Here is an 18,656-nt window from a genome sequence, read left to right as displayed (position 1 = left end):
AAACACAAAAGTATGTCAAAAAGTGAATGGCTCAGAAAAGCAAAATTAAAGTTCTGATATAGCCTAGTTAAGGTCTTGAGTTGAATCCAATAGAAATGCTGTGGCAGAACCTGAGTGGAGTAAGTTCACACTAGCAGACCTACCAATGTGTCTGAATTCGAGCAAAGAAGAGTGGGCTAAGTACCACAAATTATACAGTAGGAAATATTTAGATAGATAGATAGATTGATAGATACTTTATTAATCCCAAGGGGAAATTCACATATTTAGCATATATATATATATATATATATATATATATATATATATATATATATATATATATATATATATATATATATATATATATATATATATATATATATATATATATATATATATATATATATATATATAAGAAAAGAAGACAACACAGCATAAAGGGTTGGGGTTTCCGGCCCCGTATACTGTAACAAACTTAAATTCATCGTTATACAAAGAAGGTCAAAGAGATAAACAAAAACTTTGCTTATGCGCCGACGCCTTCACATGCGCCGGCCATTTTTATATAGGAGGAGCCGGAAGTGGAGGAATGCTGGGAAGGAGGCGTGAGGGATTACGGGATTCGTGACATCAGGGAAGATGGCGGAGGAAGGGCGGAAGTGGACGTGGTGCGGTCAGGTTATGATGGCGGAGCGTCTTTTTTCCTGAAAGAGAGCAGAAAGGTTAGTACCCGCCATTCCCTACCGACAAAGCGTCCTTGAAGCGATTTCGGGTCCGCCCGCGGCCTCCTACTCGCACATGCGTGACACGACCCCCCCCTCAGCCCAAGACCATCCGGTCGGGCGGACCTAACCGAGAGGTCGTGGACGCGTGAGAGGGCATCGGCGTTGGCCTGAAGGCCACCGCGGCGATAAGTGACCGTAAACTTATAGGGCTGCAAGTCCAGGAACCACCTGGTGACCCGCGGATTCGACTCCTTGTGAAGGGACATCCACTGAAGCGCAGCGTGGTCAGTCACCAGAGTGAATTCGCGACCCAACAGGTAATACCGGAGATAAGTCACGGCCCACTTAATAGCCAGGGCTTCCCTCTCCACCGCCGCGTACCTGGTCTCTCGGTCCAACAATTTCCGGCTTAGGTACATCACGGGGTGTTCGACACCATCAAAGCTTTGGCTCAACATGGCGCCGAGGCCTGTGTCCGAAGCGTCGGTCTGGAGGACAAAGGGTAGCCCAAAATCTGGGGTCCGCAATACAGGTGCCGACGTAAGGGCCTGTTTTAGGTCACTAAATGCGTGTTCTGCTTTGTCGTTCCATAACACATGCAGGGGCGCCCTTCTTTGTCAAGCTAGTCAAGGGTGCTGCCCTTTGGAGAAACGGGCACGAACGGCGGTAGTACCCGCTAGCCCCAAGAAAGTCTGCACCTGTCTCTTGGTATTCGGACGGGGCCATTCCAGGATGTCTTTGACTTTGGAACACTGGGGTCTCACCTGTCCTCGTCCCACAAGGTAGCCTAAATACTTGGCCTCCTTCAAGCCAAAGAAACATTTACGGGGTTAATACGGAGGCGGCTTTAGCCAGTGTCGCGAGGACAGCAGAGAGCTGCAATAGATGTTCCTCCCAGGTGCGGAATAGATGACGGCGTCATCCAGGTAAGCGGCACTATAGGACTGGTGGGGCTTCAGCACTCTATCCACCAGGCGTTGAAAGGTCGCAGGGCCCCGTGCAGCCCAAATGGGAGGACCTTGTATTGCCAATGTCCACTAGGGGTGCTAAAGGCAGTTTTTTCTTTTGCAGATGCCGTTAAGGGAATTTGCCAATACCCTTTTGTCATATCAAGAGTAGTCAGATATCGAGCCGCACCCAGCCGCTCGAGGAGGTCGTCAATGCGGGGCATAGGGTAGGCATCGAACTTGGAGACCTGGTTCAGACGTCTAAAGTCGTTACAGAATCTCCAAGACCCGTCCGGCTTAGGAACGAGGACAATCGGACTGGACCAGGGGCTGTGGCTTTCCTCGATGATGTCCGAGTCCAGCATCCGCTGTACCTCCAGTTCCACCTCGGCGTTTTGCCTCCGGAGTCTGTATGGCCTCTCCCGGACGACTACCCGGGTTCCGTGACTATATCGTGGGCAATCAGCGCAGTCCGGCCTGGGGACTCGCTCACCACCTCGGGGATGGCGAAGATGGCCTGGGCAATCTCCTGCCGTTATGCAGGCGTTAGCTCGTCGCGAGGTTAAGGGCAACCGTGCTAGCAAACAGGGAGAGGGATCTATGTGTTTCGGGAGTCTCCTCCCGGTCCTTCCATGGCTTTAACAAATTAACGTGATAGATCCTCTCGCTCGGTCGACGATTAGGTTGCTTGACTAAATAGTCGACGAGCCCCTTTCTTTCCTTAACCTCGTATGGCCCCAGCCAGTGAGCTAGTAATTTGGAGTGGGAGGTGGGAACGAGTACCATCACTCGATCCCGGGTGGAACTCCGGAGGACAGAGTTGCGGTTGCAGCACGGGCCTGCGCTGCCTGCGCATGAGTCCGTGTTCTTTGAGGAGAGGCCTGATTTTGGTGAGCCTGTCGGCAGTTGCGCTACATACTCCAATATATTAGAGGAGGGAAGGGCCTCGGCCTCCCAACCTTCTTTTAGGATATCCAACAGTCCCCGGGGTTGTCGCCCATATAACAGTTCAAAAGGGGAGAAGCCCGTAGAGGCCTGGGGCACCTCCCGGTAGGCAAAAGCACGGCGGGAGGAGTTGGTCCCAATTCCTGCCATCAGCATTGACTACCTTGCGAAGCATCTGTTTAAGCGTCTGGTTAAAACGTTCTACCAGACCGTCTGTTTGGGGGTGGTAGACAGACGTCTTCAGGTGCTTTATTCTCAGTAATCTGGCAACCTCCTGAGCGTATCTGAAGTGAAGGGAGTACCCTGGTCCGTGAGGACTTCTTTAGGGATACCCACTCGAGAAGAGGTTGACAAGTTCCCGTGCGATGTTTTTGGTGGTAGCGGAGCGCAGGGGAACCGCCTCTGGGTATCGGGTCGCATAATCAACCATGACCAATATATACTTATGGCCACGGTTGGAGGGCTCCAGAGGTCCTACTAAGTCGACCCCTATCCGGTCAAAGGGAACATCTATCAGGGGTATCGGGATGAGAGGAGCACGGTCCCTCCTAGGAATCTGGCGAATCTGGCAGTCCGGACAGGACTGACAGAAGCGCCGATCTCCTCGTTGATCCCGGCCAGTAAAACCGAGCTTGATCCTCTCCAGTGTTTTCGGCCCGAGGTGGCGCCTAAGAGGTGTGCGTGAGCCAGCTCGCATACCTCCCGCCGGAAGGCAGCGGAACTAGCAGCAGCTTCCGCACCTCGCCTCGTGAGTTGCCACCCGATACAACAGATCATTTTCCAAGACAAAGAAGGGGCCACGTGGTATGGAACCGTCCACTTGTGAGCTGCCTGGCAGAACAATCGCATTCCTGGCAAACCGCAGGGAATCGTCATTCCATTGTTCTCTCTTAAATGAGGCAGGCGTGGAGCGAAACTGGTGGTCCAGGGCACTCAGGGGATCTAACGAAGGGCTGGGGGATGTGCTCCTTGGCTCGTCCCTTCGCGGTGGGAGCCCGGCTCAGAGCGCGTGCCTGAGAAACCACCCCCCTTGTGCCTGCGCCATTGTGGCTTGCCTCAGTGCATGGCGTGGAGACCGCGGGAAGGGTGCCTTGTCCCTCCATAGCCAGACCCAGTGAGGCCCCAGGAGTGGTGCGTGGCTTACTGCTTTTTCTTTGCGACCAGTCTTGTCCCAGGATCACTGGAAAGGGGGTTGGGCAACACGCGACCATCAGTTTGGACAATTCCCCCCTCCAGGAAAGATAGCATGCTGCGGAACGGTAAGCCCTGGTCTCTCCGTGTACACAAGTGACTCGTACATGTTTGTTTAGCCACTGTCGCGGTAAGACATAACGGCGGCGACAATAGTTATGTTGCTGCGGGTCGAGAGAGCCACCACCGAGTGCCCGTTTACTAACACCACTCCCGTGTTGGACTTGCCAAGGGGTGCGGAGTACAGTACCTTTCGCCGAGGTCAGGTGCAGTCCATCGGCTCCATGGGGGTGTTCAGCGGGCAGGTTGGTAGCAGGTGGCCGGTCTTCCCACACTTATAACAGCGCGGAGAGGCCGGCTTTTCTCGGGCTCTGGGAGGTGCTTCTGCAGCGTGTCGAGAGGGCTCAGGGGTGGCCGCCTGTCCCGGCCGGTTCCCGCGAGCTTGCCTTTCTGCCCCCCCGGCTCAGAAGACCGCGAGCTGGCGCTCCAGGACTTCCAGGAGTCCTGGCATGTCCGTATAGGGGTGGCGCCCGAACCTGCTGGGCGAGGGGGCCGGGCAGTGCGTTGACCAGGCCCTCACAGGCCACCTGTTCAACGACCTTCGGGCTTGGGGGCCCTCGGGCCGTAGCCACCGGCCCATTTTGCCCCAGAAGTCGAAGGCCTGTGCTCGGGCTGGCTTCTCGGGGTCAAACTGCCAGCCCGCCATTCACTCGCCTGCTGGCTCGGCGTAATGCCGTGGCGCCAGGATCTCCTGTTTCAGGAGCTTATAGTCCGCGGCCTCTTCCTCAGGGAGGTCATAATAGGCTCGCTGCGCGGGCCCCTTTAGGTAAGGCGCCAGAAGGGACGCCCACTCGGACGCTGCCACTCGTTCGGGTGGCCGTCCTCTCAAAGATCCCAAGTAGGACTCAATGTCGTCCGCCTCCGTCATCGGTACAAGGGACGGAGGTTTTGGACGAGGCGGTTCGGCCCTTACCCTCTCGGCATCCGCGAGTTTCGCCTTCGCGGCCTCCAGCTCCCGGGTAGTAGTAGCCTGTGCTTGCTGCAGGGACTGGATCTGGGCGTTCATGCCCTGCAGCACGGTGTTGAGGTCCTGCCTTTCGGTCATAATTTCGATTCTTCAGTGCAGTTATCCTGCCGGCTACGCCACTGTAAAGAAAAGAAGACAACACAGCATAAAGGGTTGGGGTTTCCGGCCCCGTATACTGTAACAAACTTAAATTCTTCGTTATACAAAGAAGGTCAAAGAGATAAACAAAAACTTTGCTTATGCGCCGATGCCTTCACATGTGCCGGCGGCTATTTTTATATAGGAGGAGCCGGAAGTGGAGGAATGCTGGGAAGGAGGCGTGAGGGATGACGGGATTCGTGACGTCAGGGAAGATGGCGGAGGAAGGGCGGAAGTGGACGTGGTGCGGTCAGGTTATGATGGCGGGCGTCTTTTTCCTGAAAGAGAGCAGAAAGGTTAGTACCCCGCCATTCCCTACCGACAAACGTCCTTCGAAGCGATTTCGGGTCCGACCCGCGGCCTCCTACTCGCACATGCGTGACAATATATATATTTAAGTATTGAAACTATGAAGGCAATTGCTTTTTCACATGAGTGATATGAGTGTTGGAAAACTTTGTTCCTTGAATAAAGAAAATAATGATTTAAAAACTGTCTTTTGTGTTCACTCAGGTTCCCTTTCTCTAATACTGCATTTTCCCTAAAGGCCTGATGCCATTAATTGTGTAAAATATTGTAACAAGGAATGGAATCAGCCACTTTACTTCAACTGTTAGGGAGTAGCCCTAAAAAGGAGCCTTTGCTACTTCAGTGGCGACTTCCACTACACAACGCAGATCTTCAGCAGCAACACACACTTACAGCTGCTCTGTCCCTTTGCCCACTCATACCATACATGCTACCTAGCACTGCCTCGTTCAGTTCACCCGGGGTCAGAGGCAACCCGTATGCCACTCTTTCCTCTGGCTTCATGAGCCCACCCAAGGCCAGGGCCCACATTTGAGACTTGCTGTACCTGACAGGCTTTAGCAGCGAGTAGACTGGTCAAAGTGCTGTCAAGACGCTGTGTTTCTGTGCCCCATGCACACATGCTGCTCATGAGAATGCTTATATAGCCAGCTTCTCCAGATATTCTCACCACCCCTGGACAGGTCTCAGCCGCCTAAGGAGCATGCCCCTCTCAGGTCTGGACCCAGGGACACTATGGTATGCGAAAACAGAGAATATTAGGAATGGGGTAAACATTTCTTCACAGCATTGTGTATGTATATATTACAGTATATCTCTCTCTATTATAAAAGGAAATTCTGGGACAAGACTTTCTCTGGGATAATTTCAATTCCCATAAGAGATAATTTCAGGTCCTGCAAATTAGACTTTTTGCCAAGACATTTTGACAAGTCCCATCCTCCTCTCAAACATTTACAACCACGCCCACGGTCCAATCACTTCTCATTCATGTGATGCTATTGTCAGACACAGGTCCTGCGCTCTCGGCTCCAAGCAGGGTCGAAAATAAAAGACAAGGAGTAGAAGACAAAATAGAATGTCGTAAAAGGTTCTAAAATGTTGGCGCGATACACATGCAGAGCAGTTTAGAAATTAAGAAAGTACTAAAATTTGAAAGTCTCAAAAAACTGAAAGTAAAAATCGCATTAGCACTAACACATGGAAATTATTACTTGGTGAAATAATGGAACAGTTAAAAGAGATTGAATATATGGACATAGGTGATATGACAGAGGTATGTAAATATTGTTTGACTTTCAACTTTAGGTTGGAGACCTGTAGATTGTCTAATTCCTATTGTCATCAGGGAAAAGTAGTGTTTCTTCCTAATGAAGGGGTGTATGCGTGAGAATTAAAAGATTTGTTGTTTGGTGAAAGTGAAATCCACATACCAAGTGGCAGAGATGTGACGTGGCTGGCACGTAGCACAGGTCCGGGGGATGGCAAGCAAAGCAAGCAGGGGGCAAAGCTCCCTAGTATAAAGGATATATACTGTGCAGGCTAAGGAAGCTAAGCTTCCTTAAATTGCAGCAAAACTGCTAATAATTCAAAGCAAACTTCCTTGAAATGTATCTACTGAATGGGCAGAAAAAATCTTATTTCATCTCTATATTGTTGTAGCTAGTAAACCATTAGATCAAGGCAACAAATACTGGTACTTGGGCAGTATCATTTCAAGTGATGGTAAATGTGATTAGGACATCCAACAACATCTGGCTAAGACCAATCACACATTCAATAAGCTCAACAGCATCTACAACTGCAAATAATTTAACATTCTAATGAAAATCCATTTCAATGAAACTTCAATTAAATTTTTTCTACTTTATAGCTCAGACACATGGCCAATGACAATTACAAATAAAAAAACTTGGAGCAGCACATCACAGATGGCAAAGGAAATTTCTTTGTGTGATGTAGTGAGACAAGCTGTCTAATGAGGAGATGCAAAGGCGAATGGGAATGGCAATTATTGAAGACATCTTTCAGGAATGAAAACTTGGATGATTCGGCTATGTTCAATAAATGGATAAGACAAGGATCCTTCTGCAATCTGTTTCTTGGATGCTATCTGGGGAAAAAAATGATGCAATCTACCAACAATGGTTTGGCAAGCCACCATTAACTTCTTCTTCTTTCGGCTGGTCCTGTTAGGGGTTGCCACAGTGAATCATCTTTTTCCATATCCTCCTGTCCTTGCTCCTTGCTCTGTTACTCCCATCACTTGCATGTCCTCTCTCACCACATCCATAAACCTTCTCTTAGGCCTTTCTCTTTTCCTCTTGCCTGGCAGCTCCATCCTTAATACCTTTTCCCAATATACCCAGCATCTCTCCTCTGTACATGTCCATACCAACTCATTCTCACCTCTCTGACTTTGTCTCCAAACCGAACAACCTGAGCTGAGCCTCTAATATACTCGTTTCTAATCCTGTCCATTCTCGTCATACCCAATGCAAATCTGAACATCTTTAACTCTACTACCTCTAGCTCAGTCTCCTGTTGTTTGGTCAGTGCCACCGTCTCCAACCCATATAACATAGCTGGTCTCACTACTGTCCTGTAGACCTTCCTTTTCACTCTTGCTGATACCCGTCTGTCACAAATTACTTCTGACACTCTTCTCCACCCATTCCACCCTGCCTGCACTCTTTTTCACCTCTCTTCCACAATCCATGTTACTCTGTACTGTTGATCCCAAGTATTTAAATCCATCCATCTTCGCCAACTCTACTCTGTGCATCCTCACCATTCCACTGACCTCCCTTTCATTTACACATGTATTCTGTCTTATTCCTACTGACCTTTATTCCTCTCCTCTCTAGAGCATATCTCCACCTATCCAGGGTCTCCACAACCTGCTCCCTACTACTGTCTTCTGTCCGGCCACAATACAGCCCCTTCTTCCCTGGTCAAAGGAGAGGATTAACGTGTTGAAGATGGCATTTTCATGTTCTTCCCGCCACCTCTGCCCTCCCTGTGGGGTTATGATTGACGTGGAGACGAAAGGGCAAAATGTACACAAAGAAATTTCTTTTTGACTTTCTCCCTTCCTTGATAGCATCCGATGACAAAACATTTTGACACGAAAAGGTACTTACAGTATGATTCACTGCAGGAGGGCGCGGTAGCCCAGGTGGTACGAAAAGAGGATTATTATTAGAGACCGGCGTCTATTTGTCGTGACATCTCATCAAACCCGGCGTTTATTGGAAACAAGTGTCAATAAGAAGCCGGCCACTACTAGAAGATATACGGTACTAGCAGAATACCCGCGCTTCGCAGCGGAGAAGTAGTGTGTTAAAGAAGTTATGAAAAAGAAAAGCAAACATTTTAAATATAACGTAAGATGATTGTTAATGTAATTGTTTTGTCATTGATATGAGTGTTGTTGTCATATCTATCTATATATATATATATATATATATATATATATATATATATATATACACACACACAGACACATATATAAACATATATATACATATAAACATATATATAAATATATATATACTGTATATATACACACACACATATATACATACTGTATATACAACATATACATATCTACATATATACTGTATATACACATATATATACAAATCTACATATATATATCTACATATATATATATTAGGTGGGACTCGATTAAAAAATTAATCCAATTAATTAGAGGCTGTGTAAGAATTAATCTTGATTAATCGTATGTAATCGACACGTAAATTTGCCCCAAATCGCAAATGTTTTTTTTTTATTTAAAACGGTTTTAGTGGGCTTACAGAATCAAATAATAGACATGGACATGAATATTGTAAACTGAAGCTGTTTTAATTTCTGAAAAAAAGCTTTTAAACTGCATTTGAATTCAAAACAGAAACAAAAATATCATCCCTGGTTAAAATTGGGCAGACTTAAAAATAAAGTGGTAGTTTAAGTACTTTAAGTACATTTTCAGAATAGTATTGTCTTTAAATAATAATAACCAAAATTTCACCATAAAGTGCAGTTTTCTTCTTAAAAAATAAGTCAGAAACATAAAAGGTAATTTGACCAGCTTACTCTTTAAACTCTGAGTAACATTAGCCAAAATTATTTTGTACATTAGGCTAAAACAGTGTGATCATTGAACATTTTGTAATTAGATGTATTTAGAATTACTAACGGTCACGGAAGTCCAATGATCCCCAGTAAGAGCCACAAAGTCCGCTTTCTGTAATGCATCTAATTTTGCTTGCTTTTCAGTGTGCACAAAACCATGCTTTTATCAAGGCTTTCGGGTAGTCGAAATGATCAGTCGTAGGAACGCGCTTTATTCCGACTCTAACATTTTTGTAGCTGTGATGTGTGCATCAGTGTAATGGATGTACCAGGAAATCATGCATTGACAAAAGTTCCGTTTGCTTGGAATTGAAAGTGTGATTAAATCGTTATTTTTAACGCGTTATGGAGTACATGCATGAAGCTTCTCAGCTGTGCTTGTGCTAAGAAAGGGAAAATTTTAAAAATAACGTAACATGATTCTGCGTTAACCTAATATTTTTTCATACGTCCCAAACCAAGGAGATGCGAAGGTAAAATGAATCGGTAGCGTACATAGTCAGTACACCCCTCTCGAATCGAACCTCGAATGTCGGCGTTAGAGGCTTAAGACTCTACAATTAGCCACAGCGTGTGGCTTGTCTATGCTAAAGTATGTATTGTAGATCGGGTATATATATACATTTATATATATATACCCGTGTATCGCAGTGGAGAAGTAGAAGTTATGAAAAGAAAAGGGAACATTTTAAAAATAGCGTAACATGATTGTCAATATACAGTAATTGTTTTGTGAGTGTTATTGAATGTTGCTGTCATCAAGGATTTGATTATCATTATTTCTTTCAATCAGGCTCGTATTTGTAGGATGTGTTCAAGTTACATTCCGTGTTTGTCAATCGTTGTAAAGATAAGAGGTTTCATTCATCGATTAGTTCCTTACTGCATCAATAAACAGCTCGTCTTCCTTTTTATCTGTGATGTGACAAACTGCATGCACGGGTTTTTTTTACACTGTCTTCCTTTAGCAGGACATTCACTTTTTCCACCGTGTGCTTTGTTTCGCAGTAGCTGCACTTATGAATATGATTGTATGTATAAGACGCTTCATATTTTTTGCTGCCTTCTCAATTGTGTAATTCGGTTTTGTTCAGCACTCTTTGGAACTGTTGCTTTTTGTCTGTGCACTGTGTCAGTTCACGTGAGCCGCTTGGTGTTCTTGCATCGAAGGTTCCCAGCTGTACTGGTGCCATCTCGTGTAATGTCAGCTAAGACCCGGCACTTAAAACTTTCTCTCGCAGTTTCAATGAGTTTGTGCCAAACACCACCCTGACCATCTCATCTTCCTCTGCATAAGCACAGTCCTTCACCGTGAATATTTACGGCAGTGTTTGTATTGGATTGCCGCTGATGGACGGCCTTATATGGGCAGGCACTAAATTACAAGCGCTAGTGGCAGCCTGTCTATGAACTTAATTTAATATAAACTTACGGTTTACGCCGTGCTTTGTTTCCGCATATGCATCATTTGCTTCATAATGTTTTTCTGCCTTCTCAATTGTGAAATGGCGTTTTGTGCTCATCGCTGGAGTTCTTCCTTGTTCTCTACGTACTTACGTAGGAGGCGTGATGATGTCACACGAAACTCCCCCCCCGCCATCTCCAACTCAAGACTCCATTACATTATATGGGGAAAAATAGCTTCCAGTTATGACCCTTATGCGTAGAATTTCGAAATGAAACCTGCCCAACTTTTGTAAGTAAGCTGTAAGGAATAAGCCTGCCAAATTTCAGCCTTCTACCTACGGGAAGTTGGAGAATTAGTGATGAGTCAGTGAGTGAGTGAGTGAGTGAGTGAGTGAGGGCTTTGCCTTTTATTAGTATAGATATATATATATATATATATATATATATATATACACACACAAAGTATATATATATATATAGTCACAAGAATGACAAAGAGTCATTGGAAAGGTTTGGGGCAGCCACCCATATAATATTTTCAGGTTGCAAAATCAATCAAAAAGAACAGACATGTTCATACGACTGAGTCCAAAACAGAACTGAATGCTGCCTTAAAATGGCGGCATTTAAATGCAAGTAGAGGAAGTGATGTCGTCAGCAGCACAGGAACCGGAAGTGACATCATTGGTTGCCCCAGAACTGGGCAGGGCTTCCTGAGAATGGTCTGCAAAGAATTGAAAGAGAGAATCAGTGCACTTTACTGCCTCCTGGTCAGGTGTGGAATTACATTTATTCAAGCACTTTAGTTGTCCCCTAATCGCGCATGTGTGACTCTATATATATATATACAGTGGAACCTCGGGTTAGAAATGTCTCGGACCACGTACAAATCGGATTACAACCAAAAGTTCACCAAACGTTTGCATCTGTTCATGACCACACACCCGGGTGGATGAACAAGCCAGTTTCCCTTCCAGTTCCTACGCGTCGATGATTTCTGCATGTGTCCTGTCTATCCCTGTGCATTCCCTGTGCCGCGAGCAAGCGAGTGAGCGAGAGAGAGCAAGCAAGCAATGGGGAGAGAGCACGAGAGAGCGAGCGAGCGAGCAAGAGAGAGAGAGAGAGATAGAGCGCGAGAAGGCAGTTAAAGAATGCACCAGGCTTGTTTTTAAAGAGACTGCTTCGAGCATTGTTTTAATCTCGTTGTATACAATGAAGACTTTTTTCTATTGGATTTTAACCTCCACTTCACTTCTGTTTTTATGAGATCATTTATTTATTGAAGGATTCTAAAAGCAATGCATTTTATTTAATTTGGACTTTGTTTTTGATTGTTGTTTTGTTGATTTTAATAAAAGCACTTCACACTTTTTGCACCATCTGATTATTCCATTGTAGTGCCCCACTATCATGCTCATCTGTAACATTACCGATGGTGATGGGTTTTACTCTCCCGGAAGCGAGATGGGAGCATGCAGCGAACCCACATAGTCACAGACTTTACCTCAAAACTGTAATCTCCTCTCCACCCAGTTCCTCCTCAATTTCTTCATGCCAGAACTCGACTCATGCAAGGTTAGTTTTCGTGGTTGTTTATGGTTAGGTTTTGTATAAATTATGGATTTTTCAAATGTTCATTTTTCTCCCTGTGCTTAAAACCCAGTTCGTAAGGCTATAGTGTGAACTCTTGCAATGTTTGTTTTCTTTGTTCAAGGTTTTCTCAGTGTTATTCAATGTTTTACATTTAGTTTACTATTACATTGTGCATTCTATGGTATAATTAACTATTTTTGTGCTTAAAAATCTTTAAAAAAATATATATTTACATACAGCTTGTATGGTCCGGAACAGATTAATTGTATTTGCATACAAGCCTATGGGGGAAGTTACTTCGGGTCAAGACCAAATCGGGTTGTGACCAGAGTTTTGGAACAAATTACAGTCATGACCCGAGGTTATGTATATTGCATAGTTTACTTTCAAATAATGCAAAGAGTACGCAACACGTGTTTATCCCTAATTCTAGGCTCATCAGGCGTACACACTCACTGCACCACCTCTTGGGGTTCGAACCTCAGACATCAGCGTCTTAACGTTCTGCCACAGTGTGTGATTTGTTTAAATTGTGTAAAATGTGTAAATTCGTTTATTTGACAGCATGTAGGTTGGGGTAATTACATTCATAGTCTGAATCATAATCTGATTGTATGGGTGGTTACCTACCTACTATACATATGATGTATATATATATATATATATATATATATATATATATATATAGTATACAGTTAAGTAGCAGAGGGGGTTGTTAATCAGTTTCAGCTGCTGTGGTGTTAATGAAATTAACAACAGATGCACTAGAGGGCAACAATGAGATGACCCCCAAAACAGGAATGGTTTAACAGGTGGAGGCCACTGACATTTTTCCCTCCTCATCTTTTCTGACTGTTTCTTCACTAGTTTTGCATTTGGCTACAGTCAGTGTCACTACTGGTAGCATGAGACGATACCTGGACCCTACAGAGGTTGCACAGGTAGTCCAACTTCTCCAGGATGGCACATCAATACGTGTCATTGCCAGAAGGTTTGCTGTGTCTCCTTGCACAGTCTCAAGGGCATGGAGGAGATTCTAGGAGACAAGCAGTTACTCTAGGAGAGCTGGAGAGGGACATAGAAGGTCCATAACCCATCAGCAGGACCAGTATCTGCTCCTTTGGGCAAGGAGGAACAGGATGAGCACTGCCAAAGCCCTACAAAATGACCTCCAGCAGGCCACTGGTGTGAATGTCTCTGACCAAACAACCAGAAAGACTTCATGAGGGTGACCCAAGGGCCCCATGTCCTCTAATGGGCCCTGAGCTCACTGCCCAGCAGCATGCAGCTCGATTGGCATTTGCCATAGAATACCAGAATTTGCAGATGCACCACTGGTGTCCTGTGCTTTTTACAGATGAGAGCAGGTTCACCCTGAGCACGTGACAGAAGTGAAAGGGTCTGGAGAAGCCATGGAGAACATTATGCTGCCTGTAACATCATTCAGCATGAGCAATTTGGTGGTGGCATGGAGGGTCACACAGAACGCTACAGGCTTAACAAAGGCACCTTGGCTGCCATTAGGTATCAGGATGAAATCCTTGGACCCATTGTCAGACCCTATGCTGGTACAGTGGCTCCTGGTGCACGACAATTCCTGGCCTCATGTGGTGAGAGTATGCAGGCAGTTCCTGGAGGATGAAGGAACTGATACCATTGACTGGCCACCACACTTTCCTGACCTAAATCCAATAGAACACCTCTGGGACATTATGTTTTGGTCCATCCAATGCCACCAGGTTGCACCTCAGACTGTCCAGGAGCTCAGTGATGCTCTGGTCCAGATCTGGGAGGAGATCCCCCATAACACCATCTGTCATCTCATTAGAAGCATGCACCGATGTTGTCAGGCATGTATACAAGAACACAGGGGCCATACAAAGTGCTGCGTACAATTTTGAGTTGCTGCAATTAAATTTTGGCAAAATGGACTAGCCTGCCACATAATTTTTTCACTCTGATTTTTGGGGCGTCTTTGAATTCAGGGCTCTGTAGGTTGATCATTTTCATTTCCATCAAAGGATGTGGCATCCTTTCATTCCTAACACATTACCCAGTCTATATCAGTATAGATATCCAGGAGGATTTTTTTTTCTCATTGAGATCTGATGTGTTTTCAAAGTGTTCCTTTAATTTTTTTGAGCAGTTTATATATATATATATATTGTGGACTAAGCCTCGGACACAGACAGGCAGACATGTTGTTAAGCACCACCACACGTTTATTTACAAGTGCAACTATTTACAAAGTGCACTAAAACACCAAACTCCCCCAAAGTCCAGGCCTCTCACACTCTCTGCCTTTCTCTTCGGACTGTCTCCACTCCTTTCCTTCAAGCTCTTGTTCTCTCCTCACCTGATTCCAGCCTTGAATGAAGGGAGGCGGCCCCTTTTATAACCACATGAATGTGCTCCAGGTTTTTTCCAGTAACCTTCCGCCAACACGCCCCTGTGTGGCGGAAGCACCGGCTGTGTACCCATGAGCACTCCGGGTGTCCCCGATCCTCTTCCCCCCCGCACTTCCAGGTGTGGCGGAAGTGCTGAGGTCCAGGGCTCTCTAGGCACTGTGGTGCCCCCTGGCGGCGACCACGGACCCCTACGGGGTTGAGCTTCCAAGCTCTCTACCCGTGGTCCCCAAAGCATCTAGGGCGGTCGCCCCCTCATGGTGTGGTCCTTCTGGGTGTCCCGGTTGGGTAGCAGCCCCAGGCACTCGCCACAATATATATATATATATATATATATATATATATATATTGAATAGATATGATATGATATGATATCAGATATGAAAGGGAAAAAAAATCATGCTGGATATCTATACTGATATAGACTGGATAATGTGTTAGGAACAAAAAGATGCCACATTGTTTGATGGAAATGAAAATTATCAACCTACAGAGGGCTGAATCCAAAGACACCCTGAAAATCAAAATGAAAAAGTGATGCAGCAGGCTAGTCCATTTTGCCAAAATTTCTTTGCAGCAACTCTAAATTGTACTCAGTAGTTTGTATAGCCAGTCAATGGTATACATTCCTTCATCCTGCCTGCATATTCTCACCACGTGAGACCAGGCATTGTTGTGCACCGGGAGGAACCCAGAACCCACTGCACCAGTATAAGGTCTCACAATCGGTCCAAGGATTTCATCCTGATTCCTAATGGCTGTCAAGGTCCAGTTGTCTAGCCTGTGGAGGTTTGTGCATCCCTCCATGGATATGCCACCCCAGACCATCAATGACCCACAACCAAACTGGTCATGCTGAACGATGTTACAGGCAGCATAACATTCATGTCTATCACATGTGCTCAGGGTGAACCTGCTCTCCTCTGTGAAAAACACAGAGTGCCAGTGGTGGACCTGCCAATTCTGGTATTCTATGGCAAATGCCAATCGAGCTTGATGGTACTGGGCAGTGAGCACAGGGCCCACTAGAGGATTTGGGCCTTCAGGCCACCCTCATGAAGTCTGTCTCTGATTGTCTGGTCAGAGACATTCACACTAGTGGCCTGCTGGAGATCATTTTACAGGGCTCTGGCAGTGCTCATCCTTTTACTCCTTGCCCAAAGGAGCAGATACCTGTCCTGCTGATGGGTTAAGGAGCTTTTACGGCCCTGTCCAGCTCTCCTAGAGTAACTGCCTGTCTCCTGGAATCTCCTCCATGCCTTTGATATTGTGCTGGGAGACACAGCAAACCTTCTGGCAATGGCACATATTGGTGTGTCATTATAGAGAAGTTGGACTACCTGTGCAAACTCTGTAGGGTCCAGGTATTGCCTCATGCTACCAGTAGTGACATTGACCATAGCCAACTGCAAAACTAGTGAAGAAACAGTCAGAAAAGATGAGGAGGGAAAAATGTGGCCTCCACCTGTTACACCGTTCCTGATTTTGGGGTTGTCTAATTGTTGCCCCTCTAGTGCACCTATTATTAATTTCATTAACACCAAATCAGCTGAAACTGATTAACAACCCCCTCTGCTACCTAACTTACCAGATCAACATCCCAGAGGTTTCATTGACTTGATGCTTTACTCTGATTAAAAGGTGTTCCTTTTATTTTCTTGAGCAGGATATATATATATATATATATATATATATATATATATATATATATATATATATATATATATATACACACACACTCTTAACCCTGCTTACTGAAGGTCAGGGCTGCGGGAGGGCAGAGCCTATCCCAACAGCACTGAATGCAATTATGATTATAGGATGGAAGCAAGTGTCTGAGTCATACATCAATACTTCTTTCCGTTTTTCCAGCCTGCACTGTAAAAATAGATCTTCAGTATTAACTCCATTAGCAGATCCGAAATGTCTGAATAATTAACTAACTGTAAATAATCGTAAATAGTCCTGTAGAAATAAAAGTTTTAGTTAATAACAGGTAAGCAGCAACTAACCTTGATTACAAGCAGCGTGACTAATAATGATTTGGTTTAGTTGACACTTTACAGAGGCTCCTTGTGATGACTTCCATTGAAAAAAACTTTCACAAAGGTCTTTGGGATGCCAGTCTCCCTGTTCAGATCCTTAACCCGCATTATTTCCATTCCCATGAATTCCTCATCCACATATTTTTTATAAATGTATGTATTTCTTCATATATTTTGAATCGGGTATCTCCGAAGATTTAAAAATATGATACGTATATTTTTTTTTTTTACTTTTTTGGCGGAAACGGGCTTCCATACTGCATAATTTAGTCTTTGTAAAGTGATGACGCCCACTCATGCATATTCAATAGCGCAGGCCTACTCTCTGCTGCTGTGGGAGCGGCGGCACAAACTTCGCGCTGTTGCCGCCTTGAGAGGCCACGTCTTTTGGAGAGCGAGCGCACGTCAGTTCCGTAGACCAGAGATCCGCCGAGACGGAGCAGTAAGGAGGGGAGCGAAGGACAGGCACAACGAGCGAGCTGCGAACATGGTGGACTATCATGTCACGAACAACCAGCCACTGTCCGCGGACGGCACCGCGCCCTATATGGCGCAGAGTGACGAGTGGGACCGCGACCTGCTGCTCGACCCGGCCTGGGAAAAACAGCAAAGAAAGGTGGGCGTCGGGGTTCAGGAGGAAAGCGCGAGGCGCGGGATGGTGGCGGCAAAGGGGCCACGTTTGTGGGAATGTGCGTTAACTGGACGTTTAACAATCGAGAGGGATGTAAGGCCAAATCCACGTTCTCGGCGTGGGAATCTCGCTGTCCATGGTTATTTGACGGGGGTCTGCTATCTGCAGTACAACCTGGGGAGTTTCGGTGAGCGTAGCGCTTCACCTCCATCAACCCCCGTGTACTGAAATCCGGGAACCGTACTAGAGTGACGACTTCTAATTTATGACGGTCATTTTAATGTTTTTTTTTCTGTCTGTCTTTCCGTTGGTACTGGCTACGCTTTATTCCCATGGAGGCGTTTCTTCTGATCTGTAACTGACTTAAGCCCACTTCTCTGATTGTTTAGTGTCTCACCTTTGGTTAATGTCGACGGGCGGGAGGGAGGGCGGGGGAGTGAGTTGTACTTCAAAGCTCGCTTGAAAGCTTTGGGTGAGGTACCCATGTTTGCGTCAAGACAACTTTTTTCAATGAGCATAAGGCAGGTTGAAGGTGAATGCCCAGGGAGTTGGATTTTCGTTGCTGCGTCTATGGTTGCTTGGTCAAAGGCTGCATTGCTTAGTCTCGGTGTCGGATAGTTTATTTTTGACCTTTTATATTTGATTTTCAGAGTGACCCTTTCCGTGCCAGGTGTTTTCTGATTAGTGCGTCCTTCACGAAAAGCCTAGTCTGTCAAATTCTTGCTGTCCCAGCTAATATGCTTCATTATAGTAGCCTACTGGCACAGTTTATCAAGGCCGTTGAAAACAGGCATCACCCTTGATGTGTGACACGAGTAGCAAATGAACTTTGGTTAATGTAACTCTGATCGGAGACCGTGGAATGGCATTTTTACCCTTCCTCTAGCTAATTGTGTTGGGTGTTGGTGGGGAGGTGAATAACCGGGTATCCCAGCGTTTCTCATTCAGCTTCCTTTGTCCTTGTTTATGTGTTGAAGGCAAAATTAAGTTTCTTGTAGCGCACGTAAAGGAGGAAAATGTCATGTGTTGAGTAAATATCCAGTTTATGTTGATGAAGATCCTGGCACAGCATATTGTAATAGGTATTAGTAAGTTGTAGCTGTTTCCACCCTGCCGGCTTCCTGTCACCGGCTGGTCTGCTTAGTCACTATTCGTTCTTGCTGGTCTGTCC

The 18,656-nt window shown here is 45.6% G+C and overlaps 1 protein-coding gene and 1 long non-coding RNA gene across 7 annotated transcripts in view; one reads left to right on the top strand and one right to left on the bottom strand.

Annotated features, from left to right (window-relative positions):
* Positions 1–646: 646 nt before the first annotated feature.
* On the bottom strand, positions 647–17,040 carry LOC120540169. The gene is made up of 3 exons (XR_005635770.1): positions 16,822–17,040; positions 4,764–4,936; positions 647–686 (listed from the first exon to the last, which is right to left on the bottom strand). It is a non-coding gene; the product is annotated as an uncharacterized LOC120540169 (long non-coding RNA).
* An 82-nt stretch (positions 17,041–17,122) lies between these two features.
* The window catches only part of LOC120540168 (alpha-actinin-4), a 60,865-nt gene continuing 59,331 nt past the window's right edge, over positions 17,123–18,656 (top strand). For all 6 annotated transcript variants that reach the window (XM_039770717.1, XM_039770715.1, XM_039770712.1 and 3 more), the window contains exon 1: positions 17,123–17,470. In XM_039770717.1, the coding sequence (XP_039626651.1) occupies positions 17,138–17,470 (333 nt within the window). In that variant the 5' untranslated portion in view covers positions 17,123–17,137. The remainder of the gene's footprint in view (positions 17,471–18,656) is intronic.

This window comes from Polypterus senegalus, chromosome 12 (assembly GCF_016835505.1).
Source record: "Polypterus senegalus isolate Bchr_013 chromosome 12, ASM1683550v1, whole genome shotgun sequence".
NCBI classification, from domain to species: Eukaryota; Metazoa; Chordata; class Cladistia; order Polypteriformes; family Polypteridae; genus Polypterus; species Polypterus senegalus.
The sequence above is the reverse complement of the archived record's forward strand: the minus strand, read 5'-3'. Positions and strand labels throughout refer to the sequence as shown.